The 24,580-nt window shown below is 44.6% G+C and overlaps 3 protein-coding genes and 1 long non-coding RNA gene across 5 annotated transcripts; 2 read left to right on the top strand and 2 right to left on the bottom strand.

Annotated features, from left to right (window-relative positions):
- The first annotated feature begins 2 nt into the window (after positions 1–2).
- On the top strand, positions 3–3,836 carry LOC147248913 (uncharacterized). Its single transcript, XR_015119483.1, has 3 exons — positions 3–1,436; positions 2,189–2,311; positions 2,904–3,836. It is a non-coding gene; the product is annotated as an uncharacterized LOC147248913 (long non-coding RNA).
- A 121-nt stretch (positions 3,837–3,957) lies between these two features.
- On the bottom strand, positions 3,958–12,408 carry dlat (dihydrolipoamide S-acetyltransferase (E2 component of pyruvate dehydrogenase complex)). 2 transcript variants are annotated; one of them, XM_086226524.1, is made up of 14 exons: positions 11,975–12,408; positions 10,676–10,777; positions 10,471–10,595; positions 10,163–10,313; positions 8,422–8,548; positions 8,024–8,211; positions 7,776–7,923; positions 7,601–7,668; positions 7,181–7,294; positions 6,437–6,544; positions 6,215–6,333; positions 5,889–6,051; positions 5,193–5,329; positions 3,958–5,100 (listed from the first exon to the last, which is right to left on the bottom strand). In XM_086226524.1, the coding sequence occupies exons 1-14, from the start codon at positions 12,233–12,235 to the stop codon at positions 4,971–4,973; spliced, it is 1,941 nt and encodes a 646-aa protein (XP_086082650.1). In that variant the 5' UTR covers positions 12,236–12,408; the 3' UTR covers positions 3,958–4,970. The 2 variants fall into 2 exon arrangements, with proteins under 2 accessions (XP_086082650.1, XP_086082651.1); XM_086226525.1 differs by lacking the exon at positions 11,975–12,408 and adding an exon at positions 11,818–11,954.
- A 1,391-nt stretch (positions 12,409–13,799) lies between these two features.
- LOC147248911 (homeodomain-interacting protein kinase 2-like) lies at positions 13,800–18,576 on the bottom strand. The gene is made up of 11 exons (XM_086226523.1): positions 18,253–18,576; positions 17,800–18,014; positions 17,484–17,672; positions 17,199–17,380; positions 16,826–16,949; positions 16,622–16,732; positions 16,422–16,508; positions 16,148–16,335; positions 15,863–16,042; positions 15,494–15,768; positions 13,800–15,412 (listed from the first exon to the last, which is right to left on the bottom strand). The coding sequence occupies exons 2-11, from the start codon at positions 17,989–17,991 to the stop codon at positions 14,928–14,930; spliced, it is 2,013 nt and encodes a 670-aa protein (XP_086082649.1). The 5' UTR covers positions 17,992–18,014; positions 18,253–18,576; the 3' UTR covers positions 13,800–14,927.
- An 864-nt stretch (positions 18,577–19,440) lies between these two features.
- LOC147248910 (immunoglobulin superfamily member 11) lies at positions 19,441–23,284 on the top strand. The gene is made up of 7 exons (XM_086226526.1): positions 19,441–19,558; positions 20,414–20,568; positions 20,666–20,732; positions 20,828–20,959; positions 21,590–21,745; positions 22,257–22,379; positions 22,977–23,284. Exons 1-7 carry the CDS (start codon positions 19,495–19,497, stop codon positions 23,165–23,167), a joined length of 888 nt encoding a protein of 295 aa, XP_086082652.1. The 5' UTR covers positions 19,441–19,494; the 3' UTR covers positions 23,168–23,284.
- Positions 23,285–24,580: the final 1,296 nt, after the last annotated feature.

The raw sequence follows: 24,580 nt of genomic DNA, 5'->3' as shown, positions 1-24,580 counted from the left end.
GTGGGATAGTCTGGAAGTAGTGGAGGAGCTCAGGAGGAGTGGAGTCCTTCCTGTAGAACCCCGTCTGCAGAGAGCTGCTCCTCCATCAGCTCAGGCCTGGATGCTGCACACTCAGTCCTCAAAGCTGTGGCAAAGCTCTTTCATCACAGCAAACATCTTGATGTCGCCAAGCTGAAACGCCCAAAGACCAGCAAAGAGTCTCACCTGGAAGTGAGGAGCTGCTTCAGTGCTCTGCTAACCCAACGGATGAAGACGTGGGACATCATCAGAGGGTCTCAGGTCCAGGCAGCCACCAACGTCCTGGACTACAGACAGAAGAAGACGGAGGAATCACACAACAAAATGTCATTGATTGACTGATTGGATGCTGCTGCCTGCTGTGTTTTCCCATCACCATGACGATATGAATGTCGGGACACTGTAGGATCTGGAAGTTTATAATTTTCTTCTAAATCCGTCTTGAATGCAAAGGACATTGTGAACATTCGTCCATAAGATGTCGTCAGTGTGAGCGGAAATGTTTAAATGGGCAGAAGAAGAAGAGGAAGATGAAATCTCTGTTTGCTTCATTGTTATGGGGGAGGGAGCTGCCAAATGCGTGTGATGTCACGTTTGATCTTGATCCTTGGATGATGGTGGAATCTCACAGAACCCTGACAGAAGAACCTGTACAATAAAAATGATTTTCTACTCCAGTTCGTAACTTAAAAACCTTCACGACGGAGATTTTGTTCTTTTTCAGGTGGGGTTTTCCAGCCTCCATGTCATGTCAGAAATTAAAAGACACTGGTCATGGTTCTCCTGGCATTCTGGGATGGGGTTCGATTCCCTACAGTTTCCTGCTGACTGTTTGACATTTACATGAAGGACCATAATTTACACTCCAGTTACTGGAGCAGCTCCAACTAAGTTCTAAAATCCTGTCTGATGCTTCCTTGAACTTTGACAAAGATGAACTTGAAGTTAAAGTAATAAAACACTCTTGGTACCTCATCTACTACCAGAAGCCACACAGCCGGTCCTTCCCATCAAGAACACATCCACACTGAACTAATAAAGTTCATTCGTCTTCACGCGTACGACAAAAACATTGGTCAATATCTTAATTTGTTGTTGTCCTGTAAGCACATCTGGTTTTTATTGTCTTTGTTATTCTGTGATATTGTGTTGCTGTGTATGTGTGTAATATGTGCTAAAATGTGACTTCCAACCCCACATTCGTCCTCTCATGCACCCTCCTGTCAACCCCCCCTCCTACGGGTAACCTGATCGTGGTAATCCACAGTCCTGACGGTGTCCGCCTGAACCTGACCTGACATTGAGGAGATCTGGGTTCAGCTCATTAAGCGATGGACAGCCATTCTCATGTGCAGAAGCATCAAAGACGGTCCTCAGCTTGGTTGCTGCTTTTTCCTCTCTTATCACAGCATGGTGAGGTAAGTAGTACTTTAGTATTTTAGTTTGGTATTGTTTTCTTTCACCAAATGACTTCAGGTAAGTGAGCTTTTCAGTCTTGCTTAGCTCAATATTCTCATGGATAGCAGTCTGAAACTGGTCCCAGAATTCTTGCCACATCTGTAGTTCTCCGTCGTATTTCTTTATGTACAACTTAGGCAACTTTATCGTTGATCTGCTGGTCACTCTGCTCGAGTGGGCGCCCACGTCGCTCAGCGGCGGCCATGTCCGCTCGCCCGCGGACAATCAGTCTCGTTGCTCGAGACTTCCAGAGGGTAACCTGATCGTGGTGATCCACAGTCCTCTAGCTCAGGTCACAACTCACATCGTCCTTGGATGTTTCCTATTCAATACTCTGCAGTAGTCTCGTCATTGAGGCTCTTACAACTTAACAATGTTTCGGTCTCTGTAGACGCTCCGCCATTGTCACAGAATTCCCGCCGTAGGTGCAGCTATCGGCTAACGGTTAACGTCTTCAACCGTTAAGTCTCCCGTATCCTGGGTTTCGGCACCAAAAAATGTGGGAAATTTAGCCGCATCTCCTCAAAAAAAGAAACAGGGGAATTCAAAGTCTTTTTCGACCGTTACTGAGTGAAACAAAAACTACAACAAAGAAAATGAACATCACCGCACTTATTTTTCCTCGTCTCTACTGCGTCTTCCTCTTCTTCTCTAAAAAACAAACTAATTTTAAAAAAAATAATACTGTCCCAACCTCCCAACTCACGAACAGGAAGCGCCCCCAGTGGACACATCATGCAACGTTAGCAACACACGAAACCACAAAGTTCACAACAATAAACAAAAGGATACGAGAGCCTCGACGACGGGACGACTGTAGAGTATTGAAGAGAAAGTAAGTGTGTGTGTGTGTGGGGGGGGGGTGTTGTATCCTTTTGTTCATTGTGGTGAACTTTGTGGGTTTGTCTGCAGCTCGTAATCACATAATCAGATGAGTAGAGCTCAACTCATTCCACTTATTACCCTCCTTTAAGAGCATGGAATGGTCATATTCTGTTCTCCCTCCAGTCTTCAATATGTCTACCGTGACAGGTTACAGCTAGTCAGAGGAGCAGATGTACTTTTGTTTTAAAGGGTCACCGCTGATATCGGGTATATAAGCAGCAGAACCAGTAGATTTAGAAAACAGTTTCTTAAGGTGTATTCAGCTGAGAAATTTGAATACATCAAGTTTTACATCAGAATCTCTGGATTATTGGAACAAAATGCCACATGATCGTAGTCAGACTGCTAACTTGGGCTGTTAGCGTGTGAATATACAACTTCCAGTACATTTTGCCTTCAAAATAAAAGCCTTGTTCATAACACTAGTTATCCATATAAAGATATACTGTATTTTTTAATGTCTTTTGCGGCAGTTGAAGGAGCAGTTATTTCTCCGTAAAACACTGTGGTTTCAATGATGATGATTGTTTCTCACTTCACAGGATCTCAGCTTGATGTCCGTCTTGGTCCCTGGACTGAAGATCATCATGGTGAAGGTCCATGTCCTTTCCTCCACCATCAGCTCCCACTCAAGCTCTCCCTCCTCCCCATTCTTTCATTCCTTCTCCCTCTCTGAACTGAAGGCAGCACAAATTAAAAAAAAGGTGCTGGACACCATGGGGGTCTTACCAGATTAAAAAAAGATTTAAAAAAATACGGAACCTTGCACATCATCACCAAATTTGTTCATAAGTCATTTGTTTTACTGCCAGAAGAGTATCAGCTGTGAACGCATCAACCACTGTGTGAGCAAGTCATCTGCTAGAGGACACTTAAATAAAAACACATCCTGATAACTTTTTCATATCAAACTGGTTGGCTCTTCAGTCACAGGAAGTCAGTCAACAGACATATCAGGAGGGACTCAAGCCTCTCAGAACATTTATTGAGCTCCAGATAAGAGAACTGTTGTAGACCTGAGATGATTTATGGAGACCCAGAGGTAAACCTGACATAATTTTGGAACAAATGTTCTGCACCCAGAGGTGTAAAGGCTAGGAGATGACATCATCTGAAATGTGGAAGCGTATCACAATAGCCATGGATTCAAGTGAGACTGTACTCTCAGTATCTCACCATAACTTATATATGCCGGTTCGCTTGGACTCAGTTAATCTTAACGAAAGCACAAACACTCTACTCTCACATTTGAGACATCAGTTTTTGAGATGTTTCCCCAAATATTCTTATTTTTCAAAAACTCTTCAAGGCCTGGAAATTGCATGTTTTTTAATTTTTTTTTAATTTTGGGAATACTGAGTAACAGCCAGTGGAAGTGAGCTGACTAGGAATCTCCACCACACAGGCACAGACAACATCAAGTGTGTTGTCCTGCATCTTGATTGAATCCTCCCGTGGAAACTTTATTTGTCCAGATTGAAATTTACAATTAAATTTGAAAAAAATTGGTTTAAATCTCTCGTTTTTGTCCGTCTTCTCTCTCATATTCAAAATCAGTTCAGATTTGTCTGTATGAGTACAATGAACTCCATGATATTCATAGTGTGGTTCTTTATTACAGAGATTTGGCTTGGCCTACAGCACGAGGGTTGACTTCGCCCAGTTTATTCAGGTAACAAACGACATCCGGCACTGGTTTTGTGCGTTTCAGCAGTGAAATACAGAATATTTTGTAAGTGTTGTACTCTGAGACTAGAAAATAAATAATCCCACAGAAGAGAGGAAATTGATAATCCCACAGAAGAGAAAGGATTGGCAAAAGCATTCAGAACTTTTTTTCTTAGAGTTTGTTAACTTTCAGGGCTTTACAGATACTAAATGCAATTTTGTTAAAGCTCAATTATTTTAACCAAATAGCAACAAAGTGCTACAGCTCTCTAACATACATACTATATGTACAAACAGTGCTGTGGAGATGACACACACTGGAGCGCCAACCCACAAAAATACACACTCAACACTTAAACAGTGTGTGTTTGATAAGGCCTGAACCACCTAACAGGGACAGGAGAGTGTGAGAGGATGTGGACTACACCTGTTGCTAACTAAGCTTCGTTCATCTTTGTCCTCTTGACCACAGACCGAGGCGACACACAATCCCAACTCAACAGACCGTAACCCACAGATAGCTGCACTTCCCGTTTGACTTTATCACATTCACACAGAATTACAGATTAAAGTGTGGAGGAACACACATCAGTTTGGGGATAAATATACTCCCTGGTTGGACATGTAACACTTGCCTTCGTAGAACATGAGCAATGTTTTAGTGACCAGTTTCTATCCTAGGATCAGTTCAATCTAATTCTCATGAGATGGGCCTCAATAAATAGAGTTTGAATGAGAGCGAGAGGAGAGGCAGCGAGATAGAGAGAGAAAGAGAGAGAGAGGCGGAGTGAGTTCTGTTTCTTCCCCTTAGGAGAATCTGGGAGTGACCCGGTGGGCAAACTGGCCAATCAAAGGAGGATCCAGACTGGTTCAGACCAATCAGATCACTTCAGTGAAGGGCCCCTGCCATGGGGTTGCTGTTGAGTGGTAGTACAGTCCGATTACAAGAGCATGGTGATGGGTTTCTCTAGGAACTTCCGGAATTCTGCCAGCCACTGGGCGCCGACCGCCCCGTCCACCACCCGATGGTCGCAGCTCAGCGTCACTGACATCATACTGGCTACGTCGAAACTAAAAAACCCAAGCAAACACAGCATCATCAGCGCATCCCTGGACCAACAGACTACGTAACGCTTAAGTCCTCTTTTAATAACAACACTGACCCTTTCTCATTGTCAGCTGGCATCAGCCGCTTTTCGGAGCCTCCGACTGCCAGGATACAGGACTGAGGAGGGTTGATGATGGCGGAGAAGTTCTTCACACCAAACATCCCCAAATTAGAGATGGTGAACGTTCCCCCCTAGTGGAAGAAACACAGAGTGAGAAGGAATGTTCTACATTTCTAATGAGATGAAGTTTGTATTAATTGCACACTAGAGGTCTTCATGAGTCCACCTGAACCTTTTTAATATTATATGTAATGTCCCGTGAAGTCAAGAGAAAATTGACGATAAATTAGCAGTGCTAACGTTAGCAGCTGTGGTGACAGATGCAATCATCAAGCTGATTCTAAACACGCTTGTCATGCTTCATCATGACAGTACGTGGACTTATACGATTTAAATAACCATTGGATGCATTCTGATTTTTCAATTATCAACACACATAAATGACAGAAAACCTTGACATGTTTGAGCAATTTTCTTCAGCAGGGAGGATGACTTTTCCGACACAAAGTTTATTTAAAATGATAAAAGCTCGATTCTGCCTTTTAAATAGTACAATAATAATCTGAGCGGTGCATCTCAAGGTCTTTTTGGGTTCAGGTATCTATCCTTTGACCTGTGAAGAGCTCAACCCCTCACACACTGAAAAACTACAAATACCAGCAGGATCAGAAGCTGCGTCATGGGCTTTACCTGGAACTCGTGAGGCTGCAGTTTGCCTTCTCGGGCTTTGGCAGCCAGAGCCGACACGTCTGAGCTGATGGCAACCAGTCCTTTGGTGTGAGCATTAAAAACTATGGGTGTGATGAGACCGCTCGCTGTGCTCACTGCTACACTCACATCCACCACATGATTCCTAGAGGAATTCAGATGAGTCAGTACTGATCCGGAAAATGTGACTCTAAATGCTCCAAGTGCCTTCTAGCTAAAGAGCGTTATCAGGACCCATCAATGACTCTCCAAGCTAATAAGGAGCAGATACATTCAACTGTGTGCAACAATTCCATGTTTTTACTCACTGGCGGATGACCGTGTCCAACCAGGAAGAGTTGCACTCGGGAACCTTGAGGCAGGCGAGAGCGCTGGCTTTGATGATGAAGTCATTTACACTAAGTTTGATATTCTGGGCTTTTACCTCCTGCACAGAGAACAAAATCATCTTCAGGACAGTTCAGGAGGAAGGGGGATGTCCCATCTGTCCTGCTTTTATTGTGACACTCCTTTCACAAACTAAACCTCACAGCGTTGAGATCTTTCCGAAGCTCCAGCACTTGGTCCATGTTGACGTCTACAGACAGGTAATAGTGGGGGATGGTTTGCTTGGACTGCATCAACCTCTGAGCAATGACCTGAGTGGAAGCAAATATATGAACTTCAGGTTCAATCATAATCCAGACAGAGATGACGTGTGTTGGGTGGGTCTGTAGTCAAGTTTCCCCACAAATGTATCATAATTATAATAATAGGTGTTTGCTAATCAAGGTCAGCATTAGCTGGGGAGCTAAATCTCCTGTCGAGCACTGTAGAAGATGACTGGCAGCAGGATGACATAATTACAGGAGCATCAATCCAACCTCAAATGAGCACAGACAATTGAAACGGAGAGTTCTGAATGACTACTGGAACAGCTACGTGATCTTGGAGGTGTTCTGGCAACAGTCCTGATGACCACGAGACCTAATCATCACGTGACTGTGGTACCTCATCAACGATTCCATCTCCCCCAAGAATCCTTTTTCTTTTGCTATTTAGAGATTTATTTGAATTTCCACTTTTTCCACTCCAGGTTTTTTTTTTTTTTTGCAAAATTTGAAAAGGCACACAAGAAGCGCTGGAAGGGAACACGCCTAGAGTTGATCATTAGAGTGCTGGTCTGAATATCAGGAGGTACGGGTGAAAAAAGGACCCGTAGAGAGTTTGCCACAGCCACAGAAATTGCCACTGAACACATATTTCACAGCGAATTCAGGCCTATTTGCACTCACCTTGCGGATGTTGCTGATAGGGATGTCTGTGAAGGTGCCGGCGGGTGCAGCAGGAACGACGGCAGGTATAGGAGCAGCTGGAGCTGCAGCTGGAGCGGGAGCGGCAGCTACAGCCTGCAAAACGAAATGGCAGCAGTGTCATTAAAATTAAAGCAAACTCAACTTCTGAGCCACTTCTGACCAGAGAGTTCTAGGAACTACACACTCTAATCACAAGTGGTTCATAAGAGGACCAATGGTGGATGACAAGAAGACTTAATACTTTTAGGTACGGCACACAACAATAGGACACAACTAAAATAATCATGAAAACTGAAAAATTGTCAGCACAAAGATGTATCTTTGAAACCATTGATTATTGCAAGGAATTACCAGCATTAAATGTGCATTATTAGCTTTAATAGCAGGAACATGTCTTACCGGTGCAGCCTTTGGTGGGACAAAGCTCTCAATGTCTTTCCTGGTAATGCGTCCATCAGGACCAGAACCTGAACAGAAAGCAGTTCTGCATGAAAAACATTTTCTATGCCTCCAGTATTTGCATGTGATGTCACCTTCTTCTTTTTCTTGATCATGGACTTAATGTGTAACTTACCACTTATCTGTGCCATGTCGATGCCTTTCTCAGCAGCTAGTTTCTTGGCGAGTGGGCTGGCAAAAACACGCCCCTTCCTGGGTGCTGCGGGACTGGGAGCAGGACTGGGTGCTGCAGCAGCAGGTGCTGGAGCAGCTGGTGCTGGAGCCTGGAATGTCCACGCAGAAGGGAAGAAATCAGGTCACATCAGCAGCAGCAGAGCGCAGGTCTCTGTTATAGATACGTGTGTTAGTGTGCGTTTGTCTCACTGCTGCGGGTGCTGGAGCTGGAGGAGGCGTGGAAACCTCAGTGATGCCAGTTTCTACATAATCCTTGAAGGCAGCGATGTCGCTTTCATTCTCTACAATGATGCAGAGTGGCGTGCCCAGCGGGACATCCCGTGTTCCCTCTGACACCATAATTTTGGCCAAATATCCTTCCTCCTGCACCTCAAAGCCTGAACAAAACACACACGAAGGAGCCATGATGGAACAGAACAGGGAAAATATGAATAATGTATATGTAAGACGTTTGTCCGCCAACCAGGCAGCTATGTTTGGGTCTGGATTCTCATGACATGTAGAATAACAGCATCGCGAGAAATAAGGATGAGTGGTAATCTCTGTGGTGCAGCTGGAAATAAAGGAACACTGCTATTTTGGTTTACCAATAGTTGCCTTGTCTGTCTCAATCTCAGCCAGCAGATCTCCTTCGCTCAGCTTCTCTCCAACCTTCTTCTCCCAGCGCTGCACCGTACCCATGGTCATGGTTGGGGAGAGGGCAGGGAGTGTGATCTGCAACACAAGTCAAGGCAGGGAGACTTGAAATGGTGAGATTCTACTTGGAAAAAAAATTCAAAACCTGGATGTTAGAGAGACTTGCGCACATTATCACATGATGTCAGGATTCATGGGGACAGCAGCCGCCAATCCAACCTCTCTCTCGTTTCCTACCTGAATGTAAGAACTCCCTGATTCGGGGAAAAAGGGACGCGACACAAACCCGTGGTGTGTTCAGTTCAATGATAGTGGGAGGGATCACAGCGACCTCATAGTTGTGTTCCTACCACTAAAAGCCATTGTTGGATTTTACATCAAAAGGTTAATAGAGTTTCACCCGTAGCTCAAGCTAAGGAAAAGCTGCTGACAGGCTGAAGCACTCACTGTTACACCTGTAAAAACTCTTGACTGGAGAAGAACCACCACCATTCAAATATTTGTGACGCGAGTTGGTTGTCGGCACAAAAGATCCAGGTGAAAACATCCACATAATATATGTGTTTCGCTACTTTTTTTTTTTAATTGATATTTTGGTCAGACAGACACTAAAAAATACAACTACATACATTAAAAAAAAACATGCATTGTGTCCGTCTTCAGCGTCTGCCCTGTCTCTGTCTTTTTTCCTTTTAAAACAAGAAAATAAAATGAGAACATACAGGAATCTGTACTGCAGCAACAACATACCAAACTGGCCAGGCCTACAACACAAGACATAGATCTCAAAACAAAAAAACAAATGGAAACACAACAGGTATTAGGTATTAATACAATATACACATCCTGTATTTGACCAAAACAAAAAATTATGTAGCACTAGTCAGTGTCAATCTTTCATATCCAGCAATTGTGCTAGAAATGGGCCCCACACGTCATTGAATGTATCTTCCCCTCCAGCCACTCTATAGGTGACCTGCTCATAGCTCGCCATCGAGCTTAGTACCTCTACCAACTCCTTAAAAGTGGATGAAGTGGGAGATTTCCAGTGCTGTAAAGTTACCCGACACCCTGTTATCATAGCTAAACAACACCATGATTTTCTGCGTTTTGACATTTGGTTATTATCCCAACATCCTAAAGACTTGTGATTTGGTTTGAGATGTGGTGAAGGTCTACAGCAGTTTGACGTTGAAGCCACTGTTGTTTTGACATTCAAGAGTCATAAATTATTAAATGACTCCAACCAGGTTGTCTTCATGTACTTAGTGTTGGTAAAGAAGTGATATCAGACGAACTAAGAATGCTTTATTCTTATTATTGGATTTTTTTCCCCCCTTGTACTGGGCTGAATTAAATTCTATGGCAGGCCTCTCTTTGGGCAGCCGTGGTCTATATGATCAAATAACATGACAATGATCAAGTACGGTGATCCAGAGATGAAACTACAGGGAAAGAAGGAGCCCTCTGTGTTCCTCTATTCTGCTGAAGTGATCTAGAGAGTAATACTCACATGAGGAGTGCACACACGAGCAGTACACACGATGATCCATCCGTCACAGACTAAACAACCCTGATAACTTTGCAGCGATGGCACAACCACTGTAAACACACTGCACTCTACTGATCTCTGACCTGCTCTGGCTCAAACACGTGACCACGCCTTGTTTTACTTCACGAGGACACACCCACCTTCATGTGTGTAGGGTAGGAGCTGCCAGGGGCGGCAGCGGGAGCAGCAGAGGGGGGAGGAGGAGGAGGAGCAGCGTCTGATGAAGCGGGGGCACCAGCTGCTTTAAAGGAGTCCAACGTTACGTCCTTAAAGGCCGGGATGAGGTCAGGACTGCAGGGAAAATACACAAGTAAATATAAACAAATATACAACCGCACGTAGAGCAGATGTGTGACATGTTGAATGATGTTGGAACAGGAAGTGAAAAGGTCAGAAAACACTTTCCAGGCAAATCCAACACAGATAGATGTGTACTAATACTACATACCTTTCAACTGTGATGCAGATTACTGAGCCAATGTTCACATCTCTGGTCCCCTCAGGAACTAGGATTTTGGCCAGATAACACTCCTCAAGCATCTCAAACCCTACAGTGGCCTTGTCAGTCTCCACCTACGCAGACAGTGACATCATCACCACCAGCTCACAGTGAGGAATTCTACTCTGAAATAAACCGCAACACATCTACTAACCTCGGCAATCAGGTCACCCTCGCTAATTTTGTCTCCTTCTTTCTTCTCCCAGCGAGCGATTGTTCCGGTCTGCATGGTGGGCGATAGTGCTGGTAGCTCTACCTGGTTAACACACGGATGCGCACCCACACCCACACACACACACACGCACATGCACACACACAGAAGATCAACACTGCTACTAATGCAAATACAGGCACGTGTTGCAAAACAACAGATTTCTCCATCATTACTCCCTCATCTTAAAGCTCGACAAGTGCTGCTGTATTCAGGAAGGGGAGGGATAGATAACCGCTCTGAATCCAACCAGTGAGAACCGGGACTCTGGAAGGACTGTTCTGTCTAGGAGGAGAGCTAACATCTGAGTAGCTGTATCCCTACTTCCTGTCACAACGTGTTTGGATGCAGCATGTGCTACATAGCAAATTACACTGTTGAATGTGATCAAATTTGGTACAGACAAAAAAAAAAAATCTAAATATGGTATGACAAAAACTAAAAACAGAACATTTATGAAGTCCTGGGTCAGAGGTTTCTAAAAATTACCTGCACTTGAAAGATGACCTGTAATGAAATAGAAGCACCTGACCAAAGTCACTGAACTAGGCAATGTTGTTAGTACACTATGTAAAAAATAAAATAATATTCAGTTAAAGAAACTTGAGATCTTACTAGACTTTCCATTTTACAATACAACGTCTGTTCGCTATCAGCCCTCCAAGAAAGAGAACATGGGCGCCCCTGCTCTAATTACTGAAAATCTAAATGGAATTATTCCACATTATGGGCATTGCACACTTGATTATACAAGTGTTGTCACTGAGGGAACATCTGTCTCTTCAGATGTATTTCAAATGTTACTTAGACTGACTTGATATGATAAACCACAAGGACCCGCACATCTCTACAATGCAACAGAGGTAGAAAGCAGCAGCTCAGGTGAAGTAATCTCATTATTAATCAGAAAGGACACACTGAGCTCAGGTCAGTGTCAACCGGAAAGACCTGAAGCAAATGATTGCTCTAATTTAAAAACCCGATCCATCAGCTGATGTATGTTTCTACAAGTGCCAATGAGACAGTTCCCAAATGACTTTAAAACAATACTTTTTTTTTGATTCAAAGCTGGGAGAAATACTGACCGTCCGCATGTTTCTGATATAGCCCTGCTAAAACGGCTAAATTTGACCTTTCTAGTTTGTGACAGAAGCTGCTGTGTACGCTACATGTCAGGATACCTCCAGCGAGCTGGGGAGGTCATGCTAGCTGTCGGTGCTATAGCAACCATTAAACCCTTACCTTCTGGTGGGGAGGAAGGCTGTAAAACCGTTGGCTCTGACGGCTTCCAGCCAGTTGGGGACACCGTAGCAAAGCCCCCCTATGACTAAAGACGGGGACCGAGCAAGCGGCTCTAGACCCAGCCCCGCAATGAAGCCGCCTCAGACAGCCAGATCCGGGCACGGAGCGGGAGCCGAGTGCAGATGCAGCAGGCCCGACAGGGAGGGCACGGGGACGGGGGAGCCCGACGGACGGCCTGAGCCGCAGTATCAGACGAAGCATATTGCAACGATTGAAACACTACACGGAGCTGTTAAAAATGTATGTATCTTCCACCTGCATCAGAGATACACCGGCACCAAGTATCTCTGTGCCCTGACAGCCTGCAGCACTCGCTCCTCACTTTCGAATGACCTCCTCCACCAAAACACCACGCTTTACGGCTCTTCTACTTGCCCTGCCATCCCTTCGGAGGAAGTGTCGTAAAACGTTGTCCTTTCATGGTTCAGCGAACACGATTCATTTGTACTGCAATAATACCAACAGCCACACGGTGGCAGTAATTTACCCACACAGAATGCACAGTAATAGAACATATTTTACTGTCAACGTGTCTTTACCACTTTATTTCGTAATAAGAATATTTTATGGTTGGAAAATAATTCTGCAGTGCACCCATTTAAAACCTTCAAAGCTGATGGATGAAAATGTCCCTTCAATACACCAATAAAAGATGATGAATATCATTTTCCACTTTCTTTTGCTTGAGTCTTTGAACCAGCTGGAGCCCTGATCATGACTACCAGATATAAATTCACTTTCAGAAATGTTAGCCTTTAAAAAAAAAAATCATTTACATTTGTTTGTTCTATAGTCTGCCCATTGATGCAGATATTATAGTAATTATGTTTTTCCATTTTTTTTTTACATTGGGACTTTTGCAATAAAGTATTGCTTATTGATTTATTTATTTATCTGCAAAGGTCTGCAAACCTAAAAGAAAATATTGGTGGGGAAATACATGCCATTTCCCTGATTTGTTGGTTAAAATGCAAAAAAAAAAATCCCCTGAAAAAATGATAAAACAAAAATTCAAATGCCCCGTCTTCAAAATGAATTCATAATATAATAAAAGTACATATATTGATGCTTTTCTACCCATGAAACAAACAAACAGGTTTTTGATGGGTGCAGATCTGGAGCAGGGATGTGAGCGTCTGTTTGGCTACGTTCACATTAATTTGTTGATACACACGTACACACACACCACAGCCTTGACTCCCTACCAACAAACTAACACCACTGTCATTGATTTTGTTTGTTTTGATTTTTTCATCCCATTGGCCTGCAGGGCTTCATACTGAGGTAGAATGAGGACATTTGGAACACTGAATGTAACTGATCTCAATGTGAAAGGTTAGAAAATGACTCCATCAGGTCGAAAACAAATCCTAGACCAGGGTAATGCCTTTAATTTTAAAACTGCATGACTTTAGGCTGTAATGGCAGTGCGATAAACAACACTGGTTTTCAATGAGACACAATTTGGATGTGGCAAGTTAAATATGTTTTTGAGCTGAGTTTAAAATAATTAAAAAAAATCTAAAAATATTCATACTACCCGATTTTTTTTTCTTCACGCAGGACCAACTTGACGATCAATGTTTTTTATCCAGTGCAATTTTCTTTTCTTTTTTTAAGTCACATTTTAGCACATATTACACACATACACAGCAACACAATATCACAGAATAACAAAGACAATAAAAACCAGATGTGCTTACAGGACAACAACAAATTAAGATATTGACCAATGTTTTTGTCGTACGCGTGAAGACGAATGAACTTTATTAGTTCAGTGTGGATGTGTTCTTGATGGGAAGGACCAGCTGCGTGGCTTCTGGTAGTAGATGAGGTACCAAGAGTGTTTTATTACTTTAACTTCAAGTTCATCTTTGTCAAAGTTCAAGGAAGCATCAGACAGGATTTTAGAACTTAGTTGGAGCTGCTCCAGTAACTGGAGTGTAAATTATGGTCCTTCATGTAAATGTCAAACAGTCAGCAGGAAACTGTAGGGAATCGAACCCCATCCCAGAATGCCAGGAGAACCATGACCAGTGTCTTTTAATTTCTGACATGACATGGAGGCTGGAAAACCCCACCTGAAAAAGAACAAAATCTCCGTCGTGAAGGTTTTTATGTTACGAACTGGAGTAGAAAATCATTTTTATTGTACAGGTTCTTCTGTCAGGGTTCTGTTAGATTCCACCATCATCCAAGGATCAAGATCAAACGTGACATCACACGCATTTGGCAGCTCCCTCCCCCATAACAATGAAGCAAACAGAGATTTCATCTTCCTCTTCTTCTTCTGCCCATTTAAACATTTCCGCTCACACTGACGACATCTTATGGACGAATGTTCACAATGTCCTTTGCATTCAAGACGGATTTAGAAGAAAATTAAAAACTTCCAGATCCTACAGTGTCCCGACATTCATATCGTCATGGTGATGGGAGAACACAGCAGGCAGCAGCATCCAATCAGTCAATCAATGACATTTTGTTGTGTGATTCCTCCGTCTTCTTCTGTCTGTAGTCCAGGACGTTGGTGGCTGCCTGGACCTGAGACCCTCTGATGATGTCCCACGTCTTCATCCGTTGGGTTAGCAGAGCACTGAAGCGGCTCCTCACTTCCAGGTGAGACTCTTTGCTGGTCTTTGGGCGTTTCAGCTTGGCGACATCAAGATGTTTGCTGTGATGAAAGAGCTTTGCCACAGCTTTGAGGACTGAGTGCAGCATCCAGGCCTGAGCTGATGGAGGAGCAGCTCTCTGCAGACGGGGTTCTACAGGAAGGACTCCACTCCTCCTGAGCTCCTCCACTACTTCCAGACTCTCCCACCACAAGCTGTGTCTCAGGGGGTCTCAAGGGCTCCTCAGTGATGGTCAAGAGGGTGGGGCCAGTGCTGCTTCTTCACTTGGGAGGGGGCATGTAAGGAGGGAAGGTGGGTATGTTGGAGGGGGCATTGACAGAAGGGTACATGAGAGGGTGAAAGTGGGTTTGGGAGGGGGGGTTGACAGGAGGGTGCATGAGAGGGTGAATGTGGGGTTGGAAGGGGGGGACGTAGGAGTGGGGGTTGACAGGAGGGTGCATGAGAGGGTGAATATGGGGTTGGAAGGGGGGGATGTAGGAGGGGGGGTTGACAGGAGGGTGCATGAGAGGGTGAATGTGGGGTTGGAAGAGGGGGTTGACAGGAGGGTGCATGAGAGGGTGAATGTGGGGTTGGAAGGGGGGGATGTAGGAGGGGGGGTAGGTTATATTCCTGGGAATGAGGGAAGGATTGGGATTGAGAGTGAAGGAACCAAGACGCATGGAGACAAGGTGGGAAGAGGAGGATGGGGGGGGGTTGGTAGGGAGGAGGTGAGTGGAGACCCGGGTGGTGCCACTTGGTTGAGGCTCTGGAAGTCAAAGTCACATGTTAGACACAAGCACATCTCAGCAGTCACAGAGGAATGTTGCTACAGCACTCGTCTACTCACCCGTCCTCCCTCCGTCCCTCAATCCAGGAGCTGCAACTTTCTTGCTGCCTCTATGTTTTTCCGGCTCCACTTCATCCATCTTCCTCTTCTTTGTGTCCTTCCTAACTCTGGGGGGTTTCTCCTGATCTTCTGGTCCTGCAGGATTGATTCTACTTTTCTTTGTTCCTTGTGATTTCTTCTTTTTCTTATCCTTCTTCTTCTTCTTTGTTGGTGTGAGGCTCTGGTGGGGGGGCTGGGATGGGAGTCCTTTCTCCTCAGGACTGGCATCAATGTGTCTGTAAAATAATATTCAGAAGTTTCAAAATGTCTCCTTGTAAAACAAATCTACAATCTCTCTGATCATGAGGTGGTCGGTGTAGGTGAGCCTACCCTTGTGGGGGGCCAGCAGTCTTCCTCTTTTTGGACATGTGATGAGATGTCTGGCTGAAATTCAGATCTCCATCATCATCATCCTCCCTCTTTCTTTTCTTGCCAGAAGGAGGATGAGATCTCTGCTGTTCAGGCTGGACGATCCAGGGCTCAGTGGCCGTGATAATGGAGGACATGGCACTGCAAGACAAGGAAACGCTGTGTTAGCTGAGTGAAGACAACGTACGAAGAGTATTTTCAGATAAAGTGGAGAACGCTAACTTCTACATCCTGGTGTTGACTTACTAGTCGCTGCTGGACCTGTAGGCCTGGAGGTGGCTCATTGTTATAAAGGGGTGCTCCAGCACCTGGTGGGGAGTGATCCTCTCTGAGGCGTCAAGCTGGAGCATCTTTTTCAGCAGGTCCACAAACATGAGGCGATCAGCCCACTCTGCAGCTGCATCCTCGGGACAATCCAATTCAGCGACATTCAGCTGGAACAAACAACACTGAAGGTCAGATGTCTCACCTGCAGAGTGTTCAAATACGGTCAATCAACATTTTTACAGTTGATACTTACATAAACAAGTTGATCGAGGGACCTGAGCCTGAACTTCCTGTTCTCACATGGCTGAGTCTGTGACTCCAGGTGGAACTGATAGGGAGTCTGAGGACAAGCAAACACATCATCAAGAACTTTGGTGACTTGATTCTCTGTTTTAAAATTTAAAAATGTCTTGTAGCTCAGTTAGATTTGAGCAGGGGTGAGGAGGTACCAACCTTCAGTCTCCAGAGACCGTCAAAGTCTTGCTGGAAGAAGTCGTCGCTGGTCAACCCTTCTTCTATCAAGTCCTGTGGGATTGGACCCTGTGTGTCCATGATGTACCTGAGCTGAAGATGCAACACAATGTCAACTCAACATCAACAAGTACTTAACATCTCCCTGAAAGACACACACAGTGGAGGCAGTTGAGGTGAACTTACCATGTCGTATTCGCTCATCCCAGGGTAGAGCAGGTCCCCCAGGAACATCTCGGCAGCCACACACCCCACAGACCACATGTCAATGGCTTCTGTGTATGGAAGCCCCAACATGATCTCTGGAGAACTGAGAGAGAATGAAAAAAAAGAGTTAACCATGAAAACGTCATCCATTATTGGATCATTAATTCGTCTTGGCTAATCGTGGCTGCTAAACTTTTCTCATCTATTGTCTGAGTTTGAACTGGTTGGTGTTTTCAAAGGTGGCTGCTGATTTTCTTTGAGCTCTTTCAAAGTAAAATAGAATATTATCATTATCCAGTTTATTAGCCACCAGTTCACCAGTGAGAGATTGAAAACGGTTCCATTTGCTCACCGGTACACCAGGGTTTGGAGTGGGAAGCCCTGCATTGCGTCAGCAGCTTCTAGTGCCAGACCAAAGTCAATGATTTTGACCCGGCAGAATTCCCTCAGGTGGTCCACCAGCATCACGTTGTCTGGTTTCAGGTCCGTGTGCAGAATTCCTGCAGACTTCAACTGGCAAAGTCCAGCAGCCACCTGGAAGGTTGATAAAAGAGGGAACATTAATGGGATGAAGGTCAACGGTATTCCATCAATAGTCCTTTTCTACGGATGCAGAAAAGAAGGTGGTGGCACACACCTGACGAAGGATGGGCCTGATGAGGGTGAGGTTGAGAGGTTTCCCACCTCCCTCCTTGGTCCACAGGTCAGACAGACTTTTGTCCAGATGTTCAAACTCCAGACAAAAACGTCCTTTGTCCAAGAAAGATTGCTCCCAATGGACAAAGAGGCTTGAGTTCAGCACCTTGATCTTCTCCAGGATCTTTGCCTGCAGATTTATGAAAATAATATCTGATTAGCTTGACATGGTCCCAGTCTATTTTGTGAGGTTATACACTTCCTTCCTTTGTCACAAGGGAAGTACAACTCAAATGATGCGGCGCTGAACTTCCTACCTCAGCCACTCCTGCTTCTTGTTCCATTATCTTGACCGCCACAACTTTCTGACCTCCATTTCCATCAGTCCTCAAACATTTGAGGACTTTACCGAACACTCCTTCACCCAGGAAGGACAAGACCTTGTAGCTGTAGGTCTCAGAGAACAGAGTACTTCCGGGGGCCAGCAGGTTGTCGTCGTTGGACGTCATGGTTACCAGTCTGATGAACTCAACTGTGACAGGAGAATAGAAACACAACATTGGGTCACAACGTTAAACTATCACTACATCGTCTCTGTCTCTTTTTTAACATCTATGGCGCGCACAAAGTTAACATGAGGCCTAGCAGCCCCTGTTAGAGCACATTCAACACTGTCAACACTGCTCCTAGCATTTAGACCACCTAGAGGCTTAAGACCGCCTGCTATTCTGGTCATTATCACCACAGGAGGGCCTTTTTTTGTAGCTCACCTTTTCACCGGAGGTTGTCTTGGTGGTAACTTGTCAAGGTTGAAGTGTGTATACTGATGAAGATGAGTGTGCTCATATATACGCCTCAAAGTTGACTTCAGTGTTTTAACCTTCACTGTGTCGTGCTCAGATCTTCCTTAGCTGTCAGTCAGAGATCAGAGCACAAAGAAAAGATCATTCACACTTGGTTGAGATGTGAGTCCAGTGAAAACCAATGACATCATAGGAGCTCTGGGTCATGTGACATCACCAAAACCAATCTGTGTTGCCATCGTCAAGAAGGCTCAGCAGAGACGACACTTCCTTCCAGTACTCAGGAGTTACCCTGCTTGTGTTCCTCTGTCGTTCCACGGAGAGCATAATGGTGGACTGCGTCTGTGGGTGGTTTTCCAGCTACTCAGCTGTGGACAGTTGGATGCTCCAGAGTGTCGTCACCACTTCCCAAAAGAGTCCCAGCTGCCCTCTCACCTCCCTGGAGCACCTGCACAGTTGTCGCTCCCTCAGGAGGGCACTGAATTTTCTCAGGGTCCAGTTTCCCCCCCCCCCGACATTCTGAGTTTGAACTGCTGGCCCCGAGCAGACGCTTCAGGAGACTGGAAACATAAACAGATTCAATTTTCTTTTTTACTATCTTGAGGAGATTGTGAATGTAGGGGTGTTATGTCTAATTCTCTTTCTGCATCGAAATCGTAAAAGGAAAGGAAGTGGGCGGGCCTTGGCCAGAATTTGTTTTTTTCTGCCTCTGATTGACTGTCAGGGTGACAGACAGATGACAGTCAAAACTTTGATGTAAATCCCCTTTGATTGCTGGTTGTTTGAAAAGAAAACCAGCAGAACATTTACCTGTCTCCATGGCAACAACACCCAGCTGCTTCTCTCCATATCAAATGTTCCTTGCAGCTGAATCGGAAGATGGTTTCATGGTTTAAAGAGAATATTCTTCATGAGGCAACTGCACTGCTTTTCGTCCCACTAACTAATTAGACATCACTCTGAGTCCTGCAGGTTCATCTCCACTTTATTTGAGTAAGAATCCTGCTGCTGTTACTCATCTGACAATTTGTAGAAGCTTATTTCTAAACTTACAATGAGAGAGTGGGCATGAAGATAGAGGAGGGCAGGGTTTGGTGCATTGCTCGATAGATTAATCATGAATGACTGCTTTTGTGGCCCTCAGTTTGCACACGGTGGAGCGGTGGTGGGGTGGGGAGGAGGAGGTCGCCTCAGTGTTTTCTTTCAGCGATGGCCTCTTCTGGGAGATGCCCGCTCTGGACGTTGTGCGTGTGTTTGACTGCGCTGGAGAACGGTGAGTAGGAGCTCTGATTCGGGACAGCGCAGTGAGAGTTGCAGAGATGTTTGTCATGCTGCTTACTTACTGTCCTCACATGGATTTGAGGCGGCATCGGATCAGCGTGGAGGTGAACATGTTGTAGAATCACGCCGTGTTTCTGACAAGTGTTGAATACAAACTTTGAATTTCATAAACCTCGGGAGTTGTGAGTGTGAGAATCCTTTGAAACATTTGAGATGGCAATGTTCTAAGCTTTCACTGACAACTTTTTGACCAGGGTTTTTTTTCATTTTATGAAGAATCCTAAGGATGGCTGAAAATTAATTTTGTGTAAGAGGTTTAAATGCATTTAGAGCTGTTACTGATGATCTAAAACAATCAAAAACAGCTTTTGCTTCAAGTTGCCGGGGTGATTCTTAATGTGACATGTCAGAAACTAGCGATGTGCGTGGAAACAATACGGACAGTTCTGTTGTCATGAACACGTCCCAGTGAAGTGGGTTGTTGTTCCATTCAGCTGGACCATTGGCTCTGGCTCGCCCTCAGAGCTGTCAAATGTAATTAACATTAATATGCACACTCACGCGTGCGCGCACACTCTCTCACACACACACACACACACACACACACACACACACACACACACACACACACACACACACACACACACACTAAAGGCATTTGGATGACAGTGAGGGGGGGAGGGCTCATTATTTCAGTAATGATGGAGGCGAGGGAGGAAGGGTTGCACGTCATCATCAAATGGACTGATGATGATGTTGGAATAAGTTGACTGTCCAGGAGTTTTTGACCCCACATGACACCTCCCCCCAATGTGTCTGCCTACCCCACCTTGTGGATCGGATGCAGCTGCTCTCAGGGTCACCATGAGGGAATCTAGTCTGGAGGTGATACGAGGGGACTCCATCATCCTGCCCTGCTCCTTCTTCACCTCCAGCCCCCTCTCCAGACTCAACGTTATCTGGACCCTTGCTCCATTCTCCAGCCCAGAATCCCCCATACAGGTCTGCACGTATAGGAACATGCGAACATCCATTTTAAACATTAAAATGGAACAGTGTCTAAAATGGCATTTATAAAACGTCTTTTTTTCTCTCTCAGGTGATTGTGTACGACCACGGACAGACGATTGAGGACCCCGCCCTCATCGGCCGTGTGGGTTTCACAGGTATGACCGATTCAATTCTTCTCATCTGAAGGAACAGATACGCCCGTACGTGTCTCTCTTCTGTCACTCAGAAGATGATCTGAACCCTCTGGCAGGTATCCCCTGGAGCGCAGACATCGTCCTGAACGATACTCATGTTTCGGATGCTGGTGTTTACCGCTGCATGGTCAACAACCCACCAGAGACAGCAGATCCTGGCATAGGAGAGCTGGTGCTCAGCGTTCTGGGTAAATGTGGGTCACATGATCCAATTGTGAGTGAGCATGCAGAGAAATGAGTGAATTCAGGACACATCCATGTGTTACTTTTGCTCTCATCGACTCCATCAAGAGTCACGGAGTTGCTACATTCCTGCAGGAACAAAATTACCAACTCCAAAACATCCTAAATGTGTTAGTTAAAAATATATAATCCTTCATAATAAGAGGCCAAGCTTATATTACTTTTTAATTACAAGTTTGGCCAAGGTGCTGGCTCAATTAAGAAAATTCCGCATTGCCCCAGAGGCTTTTATGAACATACACATTAGTTTAGGAGGACAGATTAACAGTGTCAAATGAAATCAGTCTCAGTGTGATTCTGGACTCATCCTCCAGGCCTGGGGAGCGGACCTGAGCAGCGGAAGATAAGACTTCCACTTTACATCTCACCAGCAACATCTCATCATGTGAGATGAGAGAAATATCCTGCTGACTTCAACAGACTTGACTCACAGAATTTAAAACTTTAATACTTGAAGCAAAGAAAGACATCGAACAAGAACCACAAGAATCTAAACTAAATACAAATGCACAGCGACGTTTGTTTGTTCCGTTGTTTTGTTTTTTTGTAACTTCATCAGCTGATTACTTTGGCAGCCCCGCCCTCGCTGCCCGTGTGCCAGTGGGACGGAAATATCGACATGGGAGGGAGCGTCACGCTGTCCTGCGTGGTGACGGAGGGCGTCCCCACACCAGAGATCCACTGGGATAAAATGAACCCAGAGGACATTTCACTTCCAGTCAACATGGAGGGTCAGGGAAAACAACACACACACACACACACACACACACACACACACACACACACACACACACACACACACACACACACACACACACACTCATGCACGCACCGACAAACAAAACAACCTGAAATCAATCACATTTTCTTTCTAATAAAAGTGTTGGCCATCTTTACCTTCTTCACTTTCACATGAATATAAAACTATTTCAAGTCGACTTTATGGGAGACTATGGACACTTAACTGTTCTTAGATGACCAGGAACTTCTTTTTTAAGTCTCTCTTTTTTATGTCCAGACTTTTCATGTTTAATAATTCCACTGGATCCTGGTGTTCATCAGATAACCTCGAATTCACTTCTTGCCGTCTCTTAAAAGCTTCCGAGGCTGATAGAACAACACAGACGACATCCTCAGTTAATTCTTACATCTGGAGAGCTTCTTCTAACTGCACTGTAAGGGGTCAAAGACACGTGCTGTTCATTAAGAGAGTTCATTAACTTCCTCTCCTCCGTGTCTCAGGCGACCTGTCAGCTTCCGTCCAAATCATCAACGTTTCCTCTCAGGCGTCGGGCCTGTACCGCTGCTCTGCCACAAACCTTCTGGGGACAGAGAACTGCTACGTAAACCTGTCCATCTACAGCGGTACACACACACACACACACACACACACACACACACACACACACACACACACACACACACACACACACACACATTAAAACACTTCCTAATGTTTAACTGTCACGTTTCATATTCTACTATTCTATTTTACCCAGTTAGCCTCCATCTCCTGCACTCAGCTTCTGAATAAATACACTTAGAAATTATGAGTAGCAGAGATTCATTCACCGAACATGAGATGAACTTTGTTGTCTCTTTGGGGCCGGAGGGTTCCACACGTAGCAGCACATAAGCCTGTGCACGTCAGAGCATACAAACACACCTGTTTTTCTCCCAACATCCTAACTCTTTCCTACTTTCCAAGTAACTAATACGTAATTGTAAAGCAATAAATGGCTCCAGACCGACCACTTGCATGTATTTGTACTCTGAAGTAACATGAGGACAGCTCCACTGATTTATCAATACACAGGAGGTGGGCTGCTAATATGTCAGAGCCATGATGGCCACCATGGATTGAAACCCGCAGTCAGATAAAGCATCAATGAGTCAGGCAAACTCCTCTAAATCCCTCTGGCTTTGCAAGAACTGACGTGTGACGTGTGTGTGTTCATACAGCTCCAGAAAGTTCCTCAGGGATCCTGCAGGGGGTGCTGCTGACTTTATCCATGAGTCTGCTGCTGCTGGCTTTGCTGGTTCTGGTGCTATGGCTACATCGTACCGGACAGACCGGGAAGTGGAGGGAGGAAGAAGAGTGTTACAATGAAATCATGTACACGCCGTCTCTGATGAAGCGCTCCTTTGTTTGATGCCGCTCTCCAGCATCGAACCAACAGATTACTGGACACATTGAACTGTCTGATATAACAATGCATGTGTGAGCGGTGCTGCAATCTTGAAAATAAATGCTGAAGCTTCAATTGTTCAACTGCTTCATTCACAATTACTGAAACACCATGAAAAACTCTAGGGGTCAGAGGTCAGATTTGAATCCATCAATATTGTTTGCTGTGCAGGTATTCTACTTCAACATGAATATAAACATATTATATATATATTATTTGAATCATCAATGATTTGCTTGTGAATCTTGTGCTTGTTGACCTTCTTAAATTAATTGTTTCGTAACAGCCCACCTTCTGATACAGTTAAAAATAAGAGCAGAGGAGTTTCCCTCAGTTCATTATTCTTTTTTTTTTATAGTTTAATTACAAGCCAGATCTCATTGCTGGGGGTGTGGTGAAATGAAAAATCTTGAGTTAAGTTTTTTTTAAGCTCAAGACTGCAAAGTTTTGTTGTGCGCTTACCTGCCACGATATGTTACAACTCCCAGCGTAGTCCAAACTATTCCAGCATTACTTCCACCCTACTCAAGCACTGCAGTGTCATTTGTTGATATTTTTGGAGGCTTAGTTTGCCTCTTTCCAAACGACCTAGAACCACAAAAGATTCAGTCAGAACAAATCCCGCCAATACGGTCGTTTCAAATCTGCATCAAATGTTCATGTGCAGGAGAGGAGACAATAAAATGTAATAAGAAGATGTGTGATCTCTTCCTCCAGTGGCTAAAAGTGCACACATTCAGTGTTACTCGTGATCAAATTTAAGGCATCATTAAGCCTGTGAAAGCACAATTCACTGAAGGACGAGGCTCCATCTTTGTTTTTTTCAGCATACATTTCTAATTCTTTATCCTCAAAATTTACTTTCTCGAGGCTTTTACGTAGAGAACGGCAAAAATAGAAGCTCTAACTGGCCAAACTGAAGCTATAGTTAGAAGCTGTAGAAAACTAGTCAAGAGACTAAGAGAGGAGGTGGAGGCCAGTGACCCACACACTCCACCCGTCATGCGGCTGAGAAACAGCTCTGTGTCGACCGCAACGGGCCGTGGAGTCTGATCCCCGCGACAGAGCAGACATCCTCCTGCCAGCAGAGCAGAGAAAAACACAGACTGCTGCAGGAGGATCAAATGCCAACAGACTCGATTTGTTCCAGTTCAGATCTGAGGAGGTGCGATTAAACAGTCCATCACACCCCTGCCTTTCCAGCAACAGGATCCTTAAATAGAAGGTTTTCAAGTGTGTTGAAAAAACACACACTTACACCGAACTTTAAGAAAACAGACCAGGAGAGACTCTCTGACACGGGAGGTCTTTTCTGCCAGTAAAACTAAAAACAAAAAGGAAAACAAAAACCTTTCCCCTGATCATTTTCAAATGTTC

This window comes from Aulostomus chinensis, chromosome 15 (genome assembly GCF_037954235.1).
Source record: "Aulostomus chinensis isolate RoL2024-O1b breed Wild chromosome 15, RoL_Achi_v1.0, whole genome shotgun sequence".
Taxonomy (NCBI): domain Eukaryota; kingdom Metazoa; phylum Chordata; class Actinopteri; order Syngnathiformes; family Aulostomidae; genus Aulostomus; species Aulostomus chinensis.
This window is presented reverse-complemented; position numbering and strand designations above follow the sequence as displayed.

Coding starts and splice junctions, on each gene's coding strand:
- LOC147248911 (XM_086226523.1), bottom strand. CDS start 17,991: ATGACGTCCAACGACGACAACCTGCTGGCCCCCGGAAGTACTCTGTTC. Junction 17,673..17,799: donor AAGAAGCAGGAGTGGCTGAG/GTAGGAAGTTCA, acceptor ATAAATCTGCAG/GCAAAGATCCTGGAGAAGAT. Junction 15,769..15,862: donor ACTGCTGGCCCCCCACAAGG/GTAGGCTCACCT, acceptor ATTATTTTACAG/ACACATTGATGCCAGTCCTG.
- dlat (XM_086226524.1), bottom strand. CDS start 12,235: ATGCTTCGTCTGATACTGCGGCTCAGGCCGTCCGTCGGGCTCCCCCGT. Junction 10,596..10,675: donor AGGGTGACCTGATTGCCGAG/GTTAGTAGATGT, acceptor CTGTCTGCGTAG/GTGGAGACTGACAAGGCCAC. Junction 8,212..8,421: donor GACAGACAAGGCAACTATTG/GTAAACCAAAAT, acceptor TGTTTTGTTCAG/GCTTTGAGGTGCAGGAGGAA.
- LOC147248910 (XM_086226526.1), top strand. CDS start 19,495: ATGGCCTCTTCTGGGAGATGCCCGCTCTGGACGTTGTGCGTGTGTTTG. Junction 20,960..21,589: donor GCTGGTGCTCAGCGTTCTGG/GTAAATGTGGGT, acceptor TTACTTTGGCAG/CCCCGCCCTCGCTGCCCGTG. Junction 21,746..22,256: donor ACTTCCAGTCAACATGGAGG/GTCAGGGAAAAC, acceptor TCCGTGTCTCAG/GCGACCTGTCAGCTTCCGTC.